Source organism: Cervus canadensis, chromosome 21, assembly GCF_019320065.1.
Source record: "Cervus canadensis isolate Bull #8, Minnesota chromosome 21, ASM1932006v1, whole genome shotgun sequence".
Taxonomy (NCBI): Eukaryota; Metazoa; Chordata; class Mammalia; order Artiodactyla; family Cervidae; genus Cervus; species Cervus canadensis.
The window spans coordinates 9660123-9681417 of NC_057406.1; the positions used below are offsets into that span (position 1 = coordinate 9660123).

Genomic DNA, 21295 nt, shown 5'->3' on the forward strand with positions numbered 1-21295 from the left:
GAGGGGTCACCCTGTACCGCGCCACCAGCCCAGAGACCTCCTGAGGTCCTGGGGGTTTCCGGTGCCAGCAGCAGCTCTGGGCAGTTTGCTTCTAGCTGTTTGCTGTCCAGCTAAACAGATTGGATGAAAAAGATACCTTTTCCATTCTGGAAAGGCCATTTTGCTCTGGGTCTTATGAATGGCAGCGCACTGTTCCGTGAGGACCTCCGCTTTTGGCGCACAGGGCTCTGCTCATCAAACCTCGCTCAGCCACGTTCCATTCAGGCTTTGTTCTGAAGGCAGCTCGAGGACTACGAGCTGGGGCTGTGGATTCCAAAGAATTGGGTTCAGATCCTGGAAAATTACATCACCTCCTTGCCTCAGCTTGCTGTGTGTGACCTGGGGAGAAGCATACCTTCTCTTATCAGTGTTTTGAGGAATGAAGATGCTCATTATCTTAAAATTTGGTGAGGTGTCTGATACTCAGCACTGGATGAAAGGGTGGGTGCTGGGTGCGAGGTGAGGGGAGCCAGCCCTCCGCTGTTCCTTGATGGCTTATGGAAGAGTCTGGAATGAGCTGGGGTCAGGGGGAGCATTTGGAGGGAGTTTTTTAAAAAAATATTTATGTATTTATTTGACTGTGTCAGGTCGTAGCTGCAGCAGGTGGGATCTTTCCTTGCAGTGCCTGGGCTCTCTAGGGTGGTGCTCGGGCTTAGTTTGCTCTGAGGCATGTGGAATCTTCAGTTAGTCCCTGACCAGGGTTTGAACCCACATCCCTAATGTTGGAAGGTGGATTCTTCACACTGGACTGCCTGGGATGTCCTTGGAGGGACATTTTGTTTGGAGGCGGCCTCAGAGGTCCAGAGGCTCTGGTGGGAGGTGGAAATGTCATTTGACCTGATGCCTATCTTCATCCCGCCTTTCCTCGTGCACTAATTGAGCTCCTATGCACTGTGTGGGGGTCCTGAGTCCAAGGAAGAAGGCATGAGTCCAGCTGCCAGGCAGCACCTCCCATTTCCTTTCCCTGGGCCTTGTTACCCTGTATGGCCAAACGGGGATCCTGGTGGCACTACCCCTGTCTCATGGGTGTTTGTGACCTCCGAGGCAGCTAACAGACGTGAAAAGCTCCTGCCAGCCGTAAAGCGAGGTGGTCCCAAGAGAGTACGTGCCGTGGGCCGGCGTGCGGTGGTGCACTCGTGCTCTGGGAGGTGCAGATGGTGAGCGCTGCAGGAAGGAACTCCGTGGGGGTCAGGGCAGGTGGGGTGCTCTGATCCGACCCCGTGTTCTCGTACCATCCAGCCAGAGCAGGGCATGGGGGTGACCTCGGCCGCACAGGAGGCTGTCCTGTGCGAGTTGTTCCAATCACGGGACATCCTGTCATAAGCAGCCAGGACTCGCAAAGCCCAATTTCCAACTCAAGCAGTTCTGCATGTGCTTCCAGAAGCCCGCATGTGGCCAGTCCCGTGAGGTCAGCTTCCTGGCTGGGGCGCCTCTGGGCTCCTGGCACGTACCTCCCGGACCGCTGCCCTGCCTCTCTGGTCCAGCAGCAAGCTTGACGCATTTCCTTGCTTGGAGTATGAATGAGCTCAGCTTCAAACACCGAATTTTCCAGATGCAAGCCCAGCAGATGCCCTGTCAAGGTTCCCCTGGTGCCAGGGTGAGCTTCTGAAGGTTTCTGTCATGGTCAGAGTGGGTGAGGGGTGGGGTGTGTGGTCTGTCACCACCGCGTGGGGAGAAGAGAGGATGGAGGGGTGCCACAGAGGGACTGGGCCCCTCACCCCACCCCCGACCTCCAGGTGGTTCATTCATTTCTTCTCATTCATCCACCAAACATTCATGAAATGCCCACTGTGAGGCAGGAACAGTATGCTAGGTGCTTGGATAAACCAATATAAGGCGGGGGATGGCCCCCCTGCCCGCAGATTCTCTATCACCATCCCAGGAGAAGTGGTCGCTGGGCATGCACTGGGCGGGGTAGGGCGCAGAGGAAGGTACCCGGGGCTGGGAGGGAGGGAGGCACCAGGCATGTTTCTTAGAGGAGGTGGAAGGTAAAGTGAGTCTTGAAGGTCTAGAAGGGGTTTATTCACTTGTCTGACAGCCCTGTCTTGAAAGTAGGCTCTGGGGCAGGTGAAGATGGTGAGGAGGGCAGTTCAGGTGAGGGTTGGGGATGTGGGTGGGAGGTTGAGATGAAGGGGTGCACGTGGGTCCCCCACACTCAGAGTGGCAGCTGCTCCCCAGCCCAGCACCCGTCCCTGCAGCCAAACCAGAAAGAACCAGGGCTCTGGGGTCAGAGGTGGCGGGGACGGGAAGAAGGGGACAGAAATGAGGCCGGCCTGTTACGATCAGTCCAGGATGTGGCCCAGGGTGTTCATTTCCTCTCTTCCACCTCGTGATGACAGTGGCCACTGTTTGTGTGCCCACAGTGGCTGGCGTCCCACTTTCCCTCTGCTGTGTCATTTCATCCTCACGCCTACCCTGGAAGAGTGGAGGAGGGCCAAGTCTGTCCTTTGTGGGGCCAGGCTGCTGTCAGTGTGTGTAGGGGGGCACCCTTGCCACCGACCCTGGGACCCTGAGGACAGGGGCTCTCCTTGGGGGTGGGGCATCTTCCCTCCATTAAGCTTGACCCCCACGGTGACTCCTCCTTAACCCAGGTGGGCCCTGGGTGCTGGGTGCTCCTGACTCCCCCACTCTCTTTGCCCCAGAAGTGAGCACTCCTGGTGCTTGGCCTGCCTTCTGGGAAGCTATGCAGCTGCTCTAAGTCAGGCCTGACCCCCACATTCCCTCCAGCTCCCCAGATGCAGGCTCCAGGGGCTCAGCCTATATTCCTACTTTCTTTAAAAAATAAGACTCATTTTCCATACCATTTGGAAAATGAAGGTGGGGGGGATTGCCCATAAACCTAATACTCTCAGCTGCCCTTAGTATTTTGGTATGTTTTCTATCAATTTTGTTTGTTTGTTCTGCATAATTTTTACTCAGTTAAGTTATATCTTAACAAACTTTCTCTGGGCTGAGTCTTGTGTTACGGTTGAGTGTATAGAAGTGAAAAGACCCAGTATCCGCCCTTAAGAAACTCAGTCTCCAGAGCCTGCCCAGCTGGGCTTCCCTCCTCCACCTACTAGCTGTGTGACTTTGGGCCCGTTACTTTACCTCGTTGTTTCTTGCTTGTCTCATGTGTAGAATGAGGATAACAATGGTAGCAATTTCATAGGTGCTGGTGCAGATGAAAACGATTAATGTATGCAGAGGTCCTGGAACAGGGCCAGAGGACAGAACGAGGCACACATGTGCTTGATGTGGTTTGTGTTATGAAGTGTTCCAGCTAGAGATGGAGACAAAAGATATTCTAGATAGACTAAGCAATGCAGACAGGCGAGATGGTGTGAAACAATGTTTTCTGGAATCATGTACAGTCTGGAGCCAACAGCGGGGACTGACAGGGAGAGGCTGCAGGGGGAGGCAGGGGCTTCACAGGCCGAGCTTGCAGCCCTGAAGAGGACAGTGGGGTGGACGGAGCCTATGACAACACCACGTGCTTTTCCTGAGTTGTTATGACCTTCACAGTAGCAACTTTTACTGACCACATGGTGTCTCTAGGGTAAACGTGTCATAATTTACAATTCCCCTAATGCTGGATACTGAAATTGCTTCCATTTCTGTGTCAAAACAAAGATTGTTATAATGCACTTTGACGTGTGTGGTGTGTGTTCCGTTTTGGGGGATTCTTTTTTTGGAATCCAGTCCCCTTGGCTGATTTTAGTATCCCGTCCCGCTCCCCTGGCTGTAGGTACCCCAGCTCCTCTGTCCTTTCAACTCCCAAGTGTGGAAGAAAGAAGGATCTTGACATAGGATAGGTCTAAGCATTCTCATGAGATGCTCATTTAATCCTTACAACAAAGGAGAGGGGAGTGTTGTCCTTGTGTTAAAGGACAAGAAACTGACTCACAGTCTGCTCACATATCTTAAAAGGAAAGACATAAAACTTTACAGTCTTTTCAAAGCTCTTTAATGTGTAAGCCTCAGTTTCCTTATCTGTAAAAGGGGGGTGATGGAACTAAAGAGGGCTAGTGCTAAATATTTACTACCTGCTGGGTTCTATTTTCTAAGACCTGGAGCTGACTGTGGCTCAGATCATGAACTCCTTATTGCCAAATTCAGACTTAAGTTGAAGAAAGTAGGGAAAACCACTAGGCCATTCAGGTATGACCTAAATCAAATCCCTTATGATTATACAGTGAAAGTGACAAATAGATTCAAAGGATTAGGTCTGATAGAGTGCCTGAAGAACTATGGACGGAGGTTCATGACATGGTACAGGAGACAGTGATCAGAACCAACCCCAAGAAAAAGAAATGCAAAAAGGCAAAATGGTTGTCTGAGGATGCCTTACAAATATCTGAGAAAAGAAGAGAAGCAAAAGGCAAAGGAGAAAAGGAAAGATATATGCATCTGAATTCAGAGTTCCAAACAGTAACAAGGAGAGATAAGAAAGCCTTCCTAAGTGATCAATGCAAAGAGATAGAAGAAAACAATAGAATGGAAAAGACTAGAGATCTCTTCAAGAAAATCAGAGATACCAAGGGAACACTTCATGCAAAGATGGGCATAATAAAGGACTGAAATAGTAAGGACCTAACAGAAGCTGAAGATATTAAGAAGAGGTGGCAAGAATACGTAAAAGAATTATACAAAAAAGATTTTAATGACCTAGAGAACCATGATGGTGTGATCACTCACTTAGAGTCAGACATCCTGGAGTGCGAAGTCAAGTGGGTCTAAGGAAGCATCACTATGAACAAAGCTAGTGAAGGGGATGGGATTCCAGCTGAGCTATTTCAAATCCTAAAAGATGATGCTGTGAAAGTGCTGCACTTAATATGCTAGCAAATTTGAAAAACTCAGCAGTGGCCACAGGACTGGAAAAGGTCAGTTTTCATTCCAATCCCAAAGAAAGTCAATGCCAAAGAATGTTCAAAGTACTGCACAATTGCACTCATCTCATATGCTAGCAAAGTAATGCTCAAAATTCTTCAAGTGAGGCTTCAATGGTGAACTGAGAATTGAGATGTTCAAGCTGGATTAGAAAAGGCAGAGGAACCAGAGATCAAATTGTCAACATCTGTTGGATCATCAAAAAGCAAGAGAGTTCCAGAAAAACATCTACTTCTGCTTTATTGACTATGCTAAAGCCTCTGACTGTGTGGATCACAACAAACTGGAAAATTCTCAAGGAGATAGGAATACCAGACCACCTGACCTGCATCCTGAGAAGTCTGTATACAGGTCAAGAAGAAACAGTTAGAATCTGACATGGAACAAAGGACAGGTTCCAAATTGGGAAAGGAGTACATCAAGGTTGTATATTGTCACCCTGTTTATTTAACTTATATGCAGAGTACATCATGCAAAATGCCAGGCTGGATGAAGGACAAGCTGGAATCGAAATTGCAGAGAGAAATGTCAATAACCTCAGATATGCAGATAACACCACCCTTAATGGCAGAAGGTGAAGAGGAGCTAAAGAGCCTCTTGATGAAAGTGAAAGAGGAGAATGTAAAAGCTGGCTTAAAGCTCAACATTCAAAATACGAAGATCATGGCATCTGGTCCTACCACTTCATGGCAAATAGATGGGGAAACAAAATAGAAACTGTGACAGACTTTATTTTCTTGAGCTCCAAAATCACTGCAGATGGTGACTGCAGCCATGAAATTAAAAGACGCTTACTCCCTGGAAGAAAAGCTATGACAAACCTAGACAGCATATTAAAAAGTAGAGACATTTCTTTGCCAACAAAGGTCTGTGTAGTCAAAGCTATGGTTTTTCCAGTAGTCATGTATGGATGTGAGAGTTAGATCATAAAGAAAGCTGAGTGCCAAAGAATTGATGCTTTTGAACTGTGGTGTTGGAGAAGACTGTTGAGAGTCCCTTGGTCTGCAAGGAGATCAAACCAGTCAATCCTAAAGGAAATCAGTCCTGAATATTCATTGGAAGGACTGATGCTGAAGCTGAAGCTCCAATACTTTGGCCACCTGATGTGAAGAACTGACTCACTGGAAAAACCCTGATGCTGGGAAAGATTGGAGGTGGGAGGAGAAGGGGACAACAGAGGATAAGATGGTTGGATGGCATCACTGACTTGATGGACGAGTTTGAGCAAGCTCCGGGAGTTGGTGGTGGACAGGGAAGCCTGGTGTGCTGCAGTCCATGGGGTCCTGAAGAGTTGAACACGACTGAGCGACTGAACTGAGGTTCTATTATTAGGCCCGGTTGTGGTCCACATGTTGTGGTTGAGGAAACTGACTTAGAGAGAGGTTGAGTAACTTACCCAGGGTCAGTGGTGAGGACAGGACCTGAAGGCACTTTTGCTCCAGAGTTGTATTCTGGGCCTGGGCCATCTGCCTCAGATGGTTTGTGAGAATTAAAGGAGACCCCCAAGTGCTTACTTAGCTCAGGGCCTACTGCCTCGTGAGGGCTTAGTATCTCCTGATGTGGAGATGATCACTGACCCTGCCTCCCTGTTTTGATGATTCTTTGTAGGCCTCTTACTCTTCCTTTCATGCCTGCGGTCGGTCCTCCGTCCATACATAGACCAGAGTGCCCACTCTCCTCCAGGACACCCACACTGTGTCCTGCATCTCACCCGCCCTTTGCCAGGTGTCGTCCTAGCACAGAGGCAGAGATTTGGTGGCACTGCCTGAGGAAGGTAGGGTGTTTTCTGGGAACGTAGGAAATAACATCTAATTCTGTCATCCAAACTGGGAGCAATTTCCATGGCAGACAGTGTGACCCTGTAAGCATGAAACAGAATTTCCACCCAAACCTGTGTCACTCTTTCTGAGTCTTTATGGTCACGCTCATTTCTGAGGAGCGTGCTTTTGTGTTCTCTCAGAAGGCCAAGGGAAGCCTGAGACAGCAGGCATGGAAGGTTTTATTTTTTATTTTATTTTCTGGCCGCACCTCGTGGCATGCGGGATCTTAACTACCCTGACCAGGGATCAAACCTGTGTCCCCTGAAGTGGAAGTGCTTAGTCGGACTGCAGGGAAGTCCCCACCGAAGATTTGAGACAAATGGCCCCGATGGAGTGTGAGGTGGCCCTGGTCCCCTTGTGGCATCCAGTGGAGAGGTGACACTGGTTTTGTTTGTGGACTCGAAAGGAGCCATGCCAAGCTCTTTGAGTTCCCAAAAGTCGATTCCATACTTTGCAGAGTGAGAACTGCCCCGCCCCCCTTTGCACAGGGAAGTGTCGCTTGTCACGTGTGTTCACGTCTGCCTTCTGTGATCATGGCAGCCCTGCACCGCAGATGAGGAAACTGAGTCTCTGTTGGGGAAACTGGGTCGGGAGGCAGGACGGCACTGTTTGCTTGTGCACAGTGGCAGCTCTGGAACTTTCCATCAGCCCTCCTTCCGTCCCACTCAGTGCTGTTTCTCTTTCTTTCCAGGTCCCTCCAGGCCCAGGATCCGGGGGACAGCACTGGTGGGGAACCAGCGGGGTGCCCGTGCAGGAAGCTGCCACGCGTGGTGAGGTGGGCATGGGAGAGCGCGCCCGGCTGACCCGAGACTCCATTTTCTTCCAGACTGAGGGGGAAGGTGGTGGGGCCTCCCCACCGGCCCCCCAGAGGATGCAGTTCTTCGGCCGCCTGGTCAACACCCTCAGCAGCGTCACCAACTTGTTCGTGAACCCATTCCGGGTGAAGGAGGTGGCCGTTGAGGACTACCACTCACGCCGCCGAGTCCGAGAGGAAGGGCAGCTGATTCTGTTCCAGAACTCTCCCAACCGCACGTGGGACTGCATCCTGGTCAACCCCAGGAACCCCCAGAGTGGATTCCGGTGGGTGATGGTCGGTCGCCCCCTCCCCACCCCCACTGTGCTCCCTTGACTCCTCCCAGGTCTCAGCCTGGAGGTCCCCTGACCCACAGCAGCTTCTTCCAGTCGACATCTGAGGGGTCTGTGATGGATGCGGTGGCCACTCTTAGAAAGGAGGGAGGGACTTCTGGCCTGGATAACGTCCGGCCCATCAGGGTCCTGGCAGCAGGGACTGGGGCTGGGTGACTGTGTCCTGCCCTGAGACTTGACCCACGTGGATGGAGGGAGGGAGGAAGGAAGGATGAGGAAGTAGAGAAAGTCACGTAGGGAAAGGTCCAGGGAACACCGGTAGTCCTGGGTCGTTAAGGCATGACTGTCCTTGTAGGGGCTGGTTGGCTGAGGTTTGTTGGGGGGAACCTGGAAGGGGTGGACACCTGTACTTCTCAGGGTGTGCTGGACCCCCTCCGTGGGCTAGGGGAAAAGGTAGGGAGCCAGGACAGGGCTGAGGGAACAGAGCAGATGCAGAGCTGGTTGAAAAAAAGGGGAGAGGAAGAGGCCAAGGACCCAGAAGGCAAGGAACTTGGGGGAGCTTGGCAGACTGGCATTGCATTGGGCTGATGCTGATGGCCATTCTTCATTGGTTTCACCTGGCAGGTTGTCTTGTGATCCAGGGAGTGAGCTGGGAGGCGGGAAGTGGAGGTTAGAGGGTGTGGAATGCTGGAGCTGGGGTCCGGAAGAGCTGCAGAAATGGTGATGCCAAGGCCTGGGAGTGACCGGGAGTGAGGGCTGCGGCGAGGACGTGCTGTGCCTGCCACTAGGCTTCTCACTGGGGTCGTCATTGCGGTGGGGGTGGGGGTGCACCCCACTGCTCCGAACACCCTGCACTTTGTGGAGAGCAGGCTTGGGGTACTGGACTTCCTCTTCAAGGGGTCAAGGTTCTGTCTTTTAAGTCTCCTCCTTTCCTTGCTGGAGGGCTTTGAATGATGGCCAAAGTACTTAAATGTGTGGGATGGGGCTGTCAGGGCCCTGCTTCCAGGTGGAGGTGCTCCTATTCTATAGCTGCAGAGCTCCGGGATGGGGGAGAGGGTTGGGGTCTTCTGAATCCTCAGGTTTTATTTCCAGAGGCCGGGGAGTCCTACAGCATCCCTATGGATGGAGAGCTGGATGCTGGCTGGTATAGATGCAACTCTGGTAGCATTGCGTTATATTGGTGTGTGTGAGGCACTGGTCTGACTCTCAGCTCCTTTTACCCTCATGGCCGTCCCCCGAGGCAGGGCTGTCACTGACCCCTTCTTACAGAGGAGGAAACACAGCTTGGAGAATTTAAGTAACTTGCTGAAGTCACAAAGCCGCCGGATAGCAGAGCCAGGCTTCAGACCCAGTCATTCTAGCTCGAGGACCCACCTCTTCCTTTTCATCCAGGCGGGCCCCTTCGCAGTGGGATGAGCTGGCGGGTGCAGGGTGCAGCTCCCCCAGGGCCCATCCTGGGCCCCCAGCCTGACAGATGGTCCAGGCGCCGCGCTCCTCTGGGGTGAGCCCTGTGGTGGTCGCCTGTAGCACCGTTGTGTACATTGTGATAACGTCCATATTTCTCTTCCTGGTACGAGTTAATCATTTGCTGCTGACATTGACTTGTGACATATGGCCCTTGATGAGCCCCGCCAGCCTCCCACTGGTATCTCAGCAGAAGCAGGGCTGCACTTCCCTGGAGTCCTGGGAGGAACTGATCAAAGCACATGCGACACATAACCTTCTCTTCTCAAAAGGGGACTGAGTTTTTTTTTTTTTTTCTTTCTAATTATTTATTTGACTGCACTGTATCTTAGTTGTGGCATTTGAACTCTTGATTGCTACATGTAGGATCTAGTTCCCTGACCAGGGATTGAACCCAGAATCCCTGCATTGGGAGCGTGACATCTTAGCCACTGGACCACCAGGGAAGGGGGTTGACTTCCCCCTAGGGGTTGGCCCCTAGTGGGTGGACTTTTGAGGCCCTCTGTGCTGGGGCTTTGCCTGGACACACACCCTGGAGTTTACCCATTCACTGTTTATCCAGCCCATAGCCTATCTCCACCAAGGGCAGGTCTGTGCCCTCTAGGAGCTCAGGCAGTAGCTAGAAAAGGTGGATTAGGACCCACGTTCGGTGGACTGAATGTCCTAACAGGCTTGTGTGAGACTCATGTTCCCTGCACAGACCTCATCTCACTGTAATTTCTCTTTACCCTGGTGCTCTCCCCATACTCCTTGGCCTACAACTCTTGGGCACCTGCTCTGTGAGCCTATGCTTGCCTTTCTCTTCTCCCTCACCACTGTCTGAATTTCTGTCCGCCCCTCTTGTTTTAGACTGCCCATCTGTCTCCCCCACCAGCCCGCAGAGCTCCAGAAGGACAGGGCCTGGGTCTGAGTCATTTCTGTTAATGCCCAGCTACTACCCAGTACTTGGCAGGTGTTTGAACCCTGGGGCCCTGTCCTCGGAGGTCCGCTGAACTACAACCATCAGTCTATGAAGCTTTGCTGTCTGTCTCCGAATGAAGGTTACCATAAGAACAACATTTACACTGTTACCCTCTCAGAGGAGGTGACGCAAAGTGTGCACGGTTTCAGTGTATATACCGTCCACCTTTCCCTGGGTTCTGTATATACACCTTGAAAAAAGAAATGGCAACCCACTCCAATATTCTTGCCTGGGGAATCCCAGGGACAGAGGAGCCTGGTGGGCTGCCGTCTATGGGGTCGCACAGAGTCGGGCACGACTGAAGTGACTTAGCAGCAGCAGCAGTAACCCAGTGGTTCTTGGCCATTTTTCCGTCCAGGACCCCCTTGAGAGTCTCAGGGTTCCCTGTCCCCCCGGCTAAATGCATATCCATGCATTTGCCTGCCATTTCCCAAATCACGGCCCCCATGAAGCTTATCCACAGGCCCCTTCCACCAAAGCAGAGGCTTCCCCGCGCTGATGCCAGGGTGCTTTAGTCTGCAGGCTCAGTTTTAGAAGAGAGAAAAGACACAGCCCCACAGGTCTGCTAGATCCTCCCCTTTTCTACAGATCTTTCTTTCACCTCCTTGTTCTAACCTGGACCTGACTTTACCCGAGGGTGCTGCTTTTCTGCAGGCCTCCCAAGAGTTTCCCCTCCCAGGTTCCCTCCCACTGGGCCTGGAGGTGGGGTCACGTCTTCTTCGTCCCTCAGCCGTGAAGCACACTGCATCCTAGGCTAACACCCACTCTCTTCCCTGACTGTAGGCATCTCCCCCAGATCCTCGAAGACATGAGCCCCTGGCTCGGACCTCCCTTGCGCCATCACTGCTCCTGTCTTGACTCTTGGTGACTGTTTTCATTCACAGGGTGCCACTCCTCACACCCAGGTCTCTTGGTGCCTGACCTTTTCTGGTCCACACGGCCATTGCCTGAGCCCAGTCATCACCAGTAACAGCAGCTCTTTCATAGATACAAACCCCAAGCATCCCACTTTCCGACCTCTGCCTCCTGACTTTCCCGCTCCTTCCCTCCGGTACTCTGAATGCAAAGTGCCCACCCTGCAGATGGGGCAATGACCCTGCTGCCTTTTCACCATCCCCACCCCTATTGTGAATTTCACTCCAGTTCAGTTCAGTTCAGTTGCCCAGTCGTGTCCAACTCTTTGCAACCCCATGGACTGCAGCACGTCAGGCCTCCCTGTCCATTGCCAACTCCTGGAGTTTACTCAAACTCATGTCCATTGAGTCAGTGATGCCATCCAACCTGTCATCCTCTGTCATGCCATCCTCTGTTGTCCCCTTCTCCTCCCACCCTCAATCTTTCCCAGCATCAGGGTATTTTCAAATGAGTCAGTTCTTCACATCAGGTGGCCAAAGTATTGGAGTTTCAGCTTCAACGTCAGTCCTGCCAATGAACACTCAGGACTGATCTCCTTTAGGATGGACTGGTTGGATCTCATTGCAGTCCAAGGGACCCTCAAGAGTCTTCTCCAACACCACAGTTCAAAAGTATCAATTCTTGGGTGCTCAGCTTTCTTTATAGTCCAACTCTCACATCTGTACATGACTACTGGAAAAACTATAGCTTTGACTAGACGGACCTTTGTTGGCAAAGTAATGTCTCTGCTTTTTAATATGCTGTCTAGGTTGGTCATAACTTTTCTTCCAAGGAGCAAGCATCTTTTAATTTCATGGCTGCAGTCACCATCTGCAGTGATTTTGGAGCCCCCCAAAATAAAGTCTGTCACTATTTCCCCATCTATTTGCCATGATCTTAGTTTTCTGAATGTTCAGTTTTAAGCCAACTTTATCACTTTCCTATTTCACTTCCATCAACAGGCTCTTTTGTTCTTCTTCGCTTTCTGCTATATCTGAGGTTATCTGCATATCTGAGGTTATTGATGTTTCTCCTGGCAGTCTTGATTCCAGTTTGTGCTTCATCCAGCCTAGCGTTTCTCATGATGTACTCTGCATATACGTTAAATAAGCAGGGTGACAATATACAGCCTTGACATGCTCCTTTCCCAATTTGGAAACAGTCTGTTGTTCCATGTTCAGTTCTAACTGTTGCTTCCTGACCTGCATACAAATCTCTCAAGAGGCAGGTCAGGTGGTCTGGTATTCCCATCTCTTTCAGAATTTTCCAGAGTTTGTTGTGGTCCACAGAGTCAAAGGCTTTGGCGTAGTCAATAAAGCAGAAGTAGATATTTTTTCCAAAACTCTCTTGCTTTTTTGTTGATCCAATGGATGTTGGCAATATGATCTCTGGTTCCTCTGCCTTTTCTAAAACTGGCTTGAGCATCTGGAAGTTCACAGTTCATGTACTGTTGAAGCCTGGCTTGGAGATTTTTGAGCATTACTTTACTAGTGTGTGAGATGAGTGCAATTGTGCGGTAGTTTGAGCATTCTTTGGCATTGCCTTTCTTGGGGATTGGAATGAAAACTGACCTTTTCCAGTCCTGTGGCCACTGCTGAGTTTTCCAAATTTCACTCCTTACCTAGTGTAAACTCCACAGCACATCACTGTCTTCACACACTTGCATACACTCTGCTTTCCTGTTGTCCTGTCTGTTCATCATGTTTACTTGGCAAAACCCCAACACAAGTTAATTCCAATTCTCCACCATGGCTGAAGGAACATCCCTCCACACTGACCGCTCTCACTTTCAGATCTCAGGGTGGATGGGCTGGATGCGAGCCTGTGCGTTTGGCAAGCCCACATGTAGGGACTTTCCTAGTGGTCCAGTGGTTAAGAATCTGCCTTGCATTGCAGAGGACACCCGTTCCATCCCTGGTCAGGAGGCCATGAGACCACTAAGCCCCCATGCCACGACTAAGACCTAGTGCCTCCAAATTAATAAAGAATCTCTCCGGTTCTCTTGGAAGGCACATCTGGTCCTCCTTCCTCCACCTCCCTCCTCCACCTCCAGTCCCTCCTGTCCGTGCTCACTCTCCGCTGAGGACCTGGCTTCTGTCTCACTGAGAAAGCAGAAACCAGGGGAAGAGGAGAAGAGCTCCCTCCACCCCGTCGACCCCAGCCTGTACCCACATCCAGGCCCTTCCCCGTCGTGACTCAAGACACACCAGCCATGCGTCTGACCGAGGCCCTTCCCGCCTCCAGGTCATCGTCCCCTCTCATCCACGTCAGGACATCAGTTTACCAGTTCTTTCCTCTCTCTCCCACATAATTCCCTCCTCTTCACTAGATATTTCCTATTGCTGTACAAATAAACTTTAAAAAAATCTCCTTAACTCCACTTTCCCCCTCAGGCACAGCCTGCATTCAGGCAGTTTTCCTCTGTTTGACATATTTCACCATCATTTCCTCTCCTCCTGTTTATTCTCTTTGTTTTTCTATTTTCTGGGTTTTTTTTTTTTAAGTCTAGTTGATTTACAGTTTCAGGTTTATGACATAGTGGTTCAATATATTTATAGACTATAATCCATTTAAAGTTATTACAAAACAGTGACTTTATTTCCCTGTGCTGTATAATATATCCTTGTTTCCATCTATTTTATATGTAATTATTTTTTTAATATTTATTTATTTGGCCACACTAGGTCTTAGTTGTGGCATGGGGGCTGAGTTGCCCCGTGGCATGTGGGATCTTAGTTCCCCAACCAGGGATGAAACCTGTGTCCACTGCATTGCAAGACAGATTCTTAACCACTGGACCACTGTGGAAGTCCCTAAATGTAGTTGTTTGTATCCCTTAATCCCCTTCCCCTATTTTGCCCCTCCTCTCTTCATGCTCCCGATTGGTAACCCATAGTTTGTTCTCTGCATCTGTAAATCTGTTTCTGTTTTGATACATACATTCGTTTTGTTTTTTAGATTCCATAGATAAGTGATAACATCTTGTATTTGTCTTTCTCTGTCTGACTTATCTCACTAAGCATAATACTTTATAGGTCCACCCTTGTGCAAATGGCAGGATTTCATTCTTTTTTTGTGGCTGAGTAGTATTCCACTGTTCATCTGTCGATGCACATGTAGGCTTCTTCCGTATCTTGGCAATTGTAAATAATGCTGCCCTGAGCATTGGTGCACAAGTATCGAATTGAATTAGTGCTTTCATTTTTTTTTTTTGGATATATACCCAGGAGTGATGGTTACTGACGTGTTTGTGACAAATCACACCACCCTTGTCAAGAAGGAGAACACTGTAGCACCCTGGAAGGCCCTCTTCCCCCCCACAAGGTGATCATTAATCTGACTTTTGTAATTGCTTTTGTGTCTGGCTCCTTTGACCAGCATTTGTCTGGAGGTTTGTGTTTTGCACACTGCTGTGTCAGTCATTTTCAGTGCCGTGGAATCCTGTTGTATAACTACAGCCTAACTTTATGTGTGACCAACCTAGACAGCATATTAAAAAGCAGAGACATTACTTTGCCAACAAAGGTCTGTCTGGTCAAGGCTATGGTTTTTCCAGTGGTCATGTATGGATGTGAGAGTTGGACTGTGAAGAAAGCTGAGTGCCGAAAAATCGATGCTTTTGAACTGTGGTGTTGGAGAAGACTCTTGAGAGTCCCTTGGACTGCAAGGAGATCCAACCAGTCCATCCTGAAGGAGATAAGTCCTGGGTGTTCATTGGAAGGACTAATGCTGAAGCTGAAACTTCAATACTTTGGCCACCTCATGTGAAAAGTTGACTCATTGGAAAAGACCCTGATTCTGGGAGGGATTGGGGGCAGGAGGAGAAGGGGACGACAGAGGATGAGATGGCTGGATGGCATCACCAACTCAATAGACATGAGTTTGAGTAAACTCTGGGAGTTTGTGATGGACAGGGAGGCCTGGCGTGCTGCGATTCATGGGGTCGCAAAGAGTCGGACACGACTGAGCGACTGAACTGAACTAACTGAACTTTATGTATTTGTTGGTGTTATCAGATATTTGGGTTGTCTCTGGTTTTGGTGCATACATGCCTGTATTTCTGCTGGGCATCTATCCAGCAATGGAATTGGTGGGTCGATGCAGTACATATTCTCAACGTCCATGAATAATGCCCATCTCATATCCTACCAGCAGTAAGTGAGATTTCCTGTTACGTCACATCCTCTGATCCATTGGATCTGTACTAGTACATAATTATGGTTTTAATTTGCCTTTTATTGATGACATGTGCAGTTGAGCCCCTTCGATCAGGCAACTACCTGCTCATTTGTCTTGAACATTTAAAACATAAAGTTCTTTTCCTTACAGCATTTTGGCAGGGGTATTTTGTATGTCTGTATTTCAAGATTGTGTGGATTCTTTACCACTTGTGTGGATTAAGTGGTAAAGTATCTGCCTACCAATACAGGAGATGCAGGAGATGTGAGTTCGATCCTTGGGTTGGAAAGATTCCCTGAAGAAGGAAATGGCAACCCACTCCAGTATTCTTGTCTGGGAAATCCCATGGACACAGGAGCCTGGTGGGCTACAATCCATAGGGTCATAAGATTTGGATGTGTCTTAGTGACTAAGCAAGAGGATGAGCATGATTCCAGATACACTCCCTAGAAAAATTACTAGAGCTAATCTATGAATTTAGTAAAGTTGCAGGATTCAAAAGTAATACCCAGATATACACCTTTGTTGGTTCTGTGTGTTGTTCTGTTGCATTGTGAATGTTCCTTTTTATTCCCAGCTTTCTGAGAGCTTTCATTTTAATCATACAGCCTGTAGTCTTATGAATCTGACTTTTTTCACTTAGCATAGTGCTTTTGCAATTCATGATTGAATGTTTTCTTATTATTCCATTTTACCCATCTCTATTAGCTTGGAAATCTATACTCTATTATTATCTTTTAATGATATCTTTTGGGAGGTAGTTCTCCATGGGCCTTTTGTGTTTTTGTACATCTTACAAGCAGAAACTCTGACTGCCTTTGTTCCACACTATCTTTACAAGGATGTTTGTCTCGTGAATAGCCATGGAAGATAGAGGCAGGGTCTTTTTCTAGAGCAAAGAGTAGGTTTGCTTACTCTTCTGTGTAATCAAGATAATATTTTCCTCCAGAGCAAAGCTTAGACAGATGTTCTCATTGATGATTTTTAACAGATTCAAGTTCCCTGCTCTCAGGGTTTCTCTCTTCTAAGGCAACATGAGCAGGTGTCACCTGACCCTCTTCATGTCACCCTCTGGGAAATGGGTCCCAGAGAATTGGCGCAAATGCTGATCCTCTGGCACAAATGCTACTGCTGTGAGTAATAAGTTGCCCTTTGTCTTTGATCCAGGAATCTTGTGTCTTCTGCCAGCATCCATGAAACTGTGTCAGACAGACTTGTTAGTTTGCAACTAGGGTAAAATCTGAAACCCTTCACAGTTCTTGATAGAACCCTAGAGATTGTAACATACATCCTTGACCTTCAGTTCAGTTCAGTTCAGTTCAGTTGCTCAGTCGTGTCCGACTCTTTGCGACCCCATGGACTGCAGCATGGCAATCCTCCCTGTCCATCACCAACTCCCGGAGTTTACTCAAACTCATGTCCATTGAGTCAGTGATGCCATCCAACCATCTCATCCTCTGTCATCCCCTTCTCCTCCCACCTTCAACCTTTCCCAGCATCAATGTCTTTTCAAAGGAGTCAGCTCTTCGCATCAGGTGGCCAAAGTATTGGAGCTTCAGCTTCAACATCAGTCCTTCCAATGAACACCCAGGACTGATTTCCTTTAGGATGGACTGGTTGGATCTCCTTGTAGTCCAAGGGACTCTCAAGAGTCTTCTCCAACACCACAGTTCAAAAGCATCAATTCTTCGGTGCTCAGCTTTCTTTATAGTCCAACTCTCATATCCATACATGACCACTGGAAAAACCATAGCCTTGACTAGACAGACCTTTGTTGGCAAAGTAATGTCTCTGCTTTTTAATATGCTGTCTAGGTTGGTCATAACTTTCCTTCCAAGGAGTAAGCGTCTTTTAATTTCAAGGCTGCAGTCACCATCTGCAGTGATTTTGGAGCCCCCCAAAATAAAGTCTGCCACTGTTTCCACTGTTTCCCCATCTATTTGCCATGAAGTGATGGGACCAGATGCCATGATCTTTGTTTTCTGAATGTTGAGCTTTAGCCAACTTTTTCATTCTCCTCTTTCACTTTCATCAAGAGGCTCTTTAGTTCTTTTTCACTTTCTGCCATAAGGGTCATCTGCATATCTGAGGTTACTGATATTTCTCTGAGCAATCTTGATTCCAGCTTGTGCTTCATCCAGCCCAGCGTTTCTCATGATGTACTCTGCATATAAGTTAAATAAGAAGGGTGACAATATACAGCCTTGACATACTCCTTTTCCTATTTGGCAGTCTGTTTTTCCACATCCAGTTCTAACTGTTGCTTCCTGACCTGCCTACAAATTTCTCAAGAGGCAGGTCAAATGGTCTGATATTCCCCTCTCTTTCATAATTTTCCACAGTTTATTGTAATCCACACAGTCAAAGGCTTTGGCATAGTCAATAAAGCAGAAATAGATGGTTTTTTGGAACTCTCTTGCTTTTTTGATGATCCTTGACCTTACAGAACTATAATTGGTACTTTGACAGCTTCCAGAACAATAAAGGGGTCTTATAACCCTTTAACTCCAGTTATCACCCTCAAGACTTCTATGCCATCTATTCTTTTTATAGTATTTTAATTTAAATCCAATAAGACATTACACTGTCAGTATTTATTTAGATTCACTCCCATATTTACCATTTTTATGGTGCTTACTTTTTTTTTTCCTGCCTCTTTGACCACCCACCTAGGGTCAAGATCCTTCTACCTGAAGAGAATCCATCTATATTTCCTTTTGTTTGGGTCCACTAATGAAACAATCAACCTGTTTCCTTTTCTCTCTCTTTTTATCCTTTGTTTGATGAAATATTTTAATTTCAAATTCATACTTGAAATTTTTTCTGGATGTGGAATTCTTAATGCCATTTATTTTCTTTTAATTCTTTAGGATGTCATCTCGTTATCTCTGACTTCCATTGTTGAGCTTGTTGTTGAGCTTCATTGTTGACTCTGATGCTTGCCTTCTGAAGACAACTTTTTTCCTCTTTCCCTTTTTTAATGTTTTCTCTTTGCATTTTTTTAGCAGCTGTAACGTGGCACATGTGTCAATTATTGCCACATTACAATATGTTGACCAATATATGTTACTCTCTGTTATTGCTATGCAACAGACTCCTCCAAAACTTAGTGGCTTAAAATAGTATGTTATTTAGCCCACAGATCTGTGAGTTGAGCACACCTTAGTGGGAAAGGCTCAGTTTGATTCTATTGGGTTGGCCAAAAAGTACATTTGAACCCAAATGAACTTTTTGGCCAACTCAATACATGGTATTATCTGGGGTGATTTGACTGCACGATCCAGTTCTAAGATGACTGACAACTGGCAAGTTGGTGCTGGCTGTTGACTGGGTTGGGAAGATCCCCTGGAGGAGGGCATGGCAACCCACTCCAGTATTCTTGCCTGGAGAATCCCATGGACAGAGGAGCCTGGTGGGCTACAGTCCACGGGGTCACAAAGAGTCGGACACGACTGAGCGACTTCACTGTACTGTACTGTACTGTTGACTGGGAGTTCATTCAGGGTTAAGGTTTCAGGGCCAAGAGGCATCCCCTTAGGTGCTTCAGCTTCCCTGCAGTGTGATGGTTGAGTTCCAAGCAAAAAGAGATAGAGGCTTCCAGTCTCTTAAAGCCTTGATCCAGAAACTAGGACAGCATAACTTCCACCATACTGTCTTGGTAAAACAGTTACAAAGCCAGATTAAAGGGTAAAAGGTGAAAGAAAGTTGCTCAGTTGTGTCTGACTTTTTGCAGTCCCATGTACTATAGCCCACCAGGCTCCTCTGTCCATGGAATTCCCCAGGCAAGAATACTGGAGTGGGTAGCCATTCCCTTCTCCAGGGGATCTTCCTGACCCAGGGATCAAAACTGGGTCTCCTGCATTGCAGGCAGATCCTTTACCATCTGAGCCACCAGGGAAGATTAAAGAATAAAGACATATAAATTACCACTGCTCAGTGGCCCAGTGGGAGGAGTGTAAGTGTGGATTTGGTGAGGGGGGTAGATTAGTAATTTGGGATATAGGATATTTTATATCCTATATAGGATATTTAAAATGGATGGAATAATGCTTTCCATCTGTTTTGGTAAGTTCATAGTCATTAACTCTTCAAGTATGGTTTCTGTACAGTTCTCTTTCTTTTTTAAAAAATTGATTAACTAATTTTGGTTTTGGTTGCCCTGGGTCTCGCTGTCTGCAGGCTTTCTGTCCTTGCAGAGGGTGGGTGCTACTGTCTAGTTGTGGTGAGTGGGCTTCTCACTGTGGTGGCTTCTCTTGTTGTGAGGCGTAGGTTCTAGTGCACAGGCTCCAGTAGTTGCAGCACAGAGGCTCAGTAGCTGCAACTCATGGGCTCTAGAGCACAGGTTCAGTAATTGTGGCACATAGGCTTAGTCGCTCTGAAGCGGGTAGAATCTTCTCAGATCAGGGATTGAACCCATGTCCCCTGCATTGACAGGCAGATTCTTATCCACTGTAGCACCAGAAAGGTCCTATGTAATTCTTTTTCTATTCCATTTTTGTGGCTCCACCTATATGTGTGCTAGATCTTTTCATTATATATTCTATGTGCTTAGTCTCTCAGTCATGTCCGACTTTGTGGCCCCACAGACTGTAGCCTGCCAGGCTCCTCTGGTCATGGGGATTTATGTCTTTTATCTATTTTCCTGTATTTTCCAAGATTCTTTCTCTCCTTGCTTTATTCTACTTACTCTCTTCTGACCTATCTTCCTTTTCACTAATTTTCTATTCCGCGTTGCCCAATCTGCTACTCTACCTAGCCATTGAGCTCTTAATTTTGGCTATTGTATTTGTCTGTTCTTCAATTTCCGCTTGGTTGGTTCTTGTTTTTAATAGTTTAAGGTGATTTGCCAAAATTGTCTATTTTGTCCTCTTGAATATTATCACAGTTATTTTAACGTCTGTGTCAGATAGCTTCAGTGTTTGCAGCCCCACCCCCATCCCTACTTAGAGATCTATTTCTGTTGTATACTGTTTCTGTTGGTTTTCTTTCATATTTTCTTACCTCCTCATGTGCCTGGTGAGTTTTGATTACATGCTGGGCCATGGATATGCAGCAGTGCTTGTGAAAATATATGTGATGTTATTTTTTAAAAAAGAAAGAAAAGTAAATCCATGGCTGATTCATGTCAATGTATGACAAAAACCACTACAATATTGTAAAGTAATTAGCCTCCAACTAATAAAAATAAATGGAAAAAGAAAGAAAGAAAGAAAGAAAGAAAAGACAGGAAATCTTTTCAGATAAAAAGGAAGCACCACCTCCATGTAAGGGTGTGTGTGGGAGGAAGGAGAGTCCAGCTGGAGCAGGTCAGTCCACACCTGGAAGCAGGCAGGGACCTGTTTGAGGGATGCAAGTCTTCGGATTCCATCAAGGGCACGGGCTGAGGGCCTCTCCTGGCTGATTTTCATGTCTTCCTCCTCTGCCCTGGCTCCTCAGACTCTTCCAGCTGGAGATAGAGGCCGACGCCCTGGTGAACTTCCAGCAGTATTCTTCCCAGTTGCCACCCTTCTACGAGAGCTCCACGCACATCCTGCAAGCTGAGGTCCTGCAGCAGCTGACCGACCTCATCCGCAACCACCCCAGCTGGTCGGTGGCCCACCTGGCGGTGGAGTTGGGCATCCGAGAGTGCTTCCATCATAGCCGCATCATCAGGTGGGCGGGGGACCTGACCAGGTGGGGTGGGAGGGCAGGACCCTGGAGACACTGGGTGTGGGGATGGGGAGTTCTCAGTCCTGCCTCAGTTCCCCTCCACAACATCAGAGGTGGCCCAGACGTGTGACTTGAAAAGTGGGCAGCACTGCCTCTGGGTTGGAGTGGAGGAGTGCTGACTGAAGTCAGAGAGAGCACTGTAACGTTTCTGGAGTGGCTACCAGCTGCCAGATCCCTGGTCGCTGTTTTCGACACACCGTGAACTTGAATCCTCTCGACATGCCCATGAGGTAGTGTCAGGCTGGTGAGAGGTTATGTGTCTTGTAAGGTC

The 21295-nt window shown here is 48.0% G+C and overlaps 1 protein-coding gene across 6 annotated transcripts in view; it reads left to right on the forward strand.

The window, feature by feature from the left end:
• PLA2G6 (phospholipase A2 group VI) overlaps positions 1-21295 on the forward strand; it is a 57414-nt gene that overhangs the window by 4491 nt on the left and 31628 nt on the right. For 2 of the 6 annotated variants that reach the window (XM_043440879.1, XM_043440880.1), the window contains exons 2-3: positions 7558-7811; positions 20752-20967. In XM_043440879.1, coding sequence (XP_043296814.1) covers positions 7603-7811; positions 20752-20967 — 425 coding nt within the window. In that variant the 5' untranslated portion in view covers positions 7558-7602. Of the gene's footprint in view, positions 1-1618; positions 1637-7422; positions 7812-20751; positions 20968-21295 lie in introns of those variants that run through there. The other 4 variants (XM_043440876.1, XM_043440875.1, XM_043440878.1 and 1 more) reach the window with 3 other exon arrangements.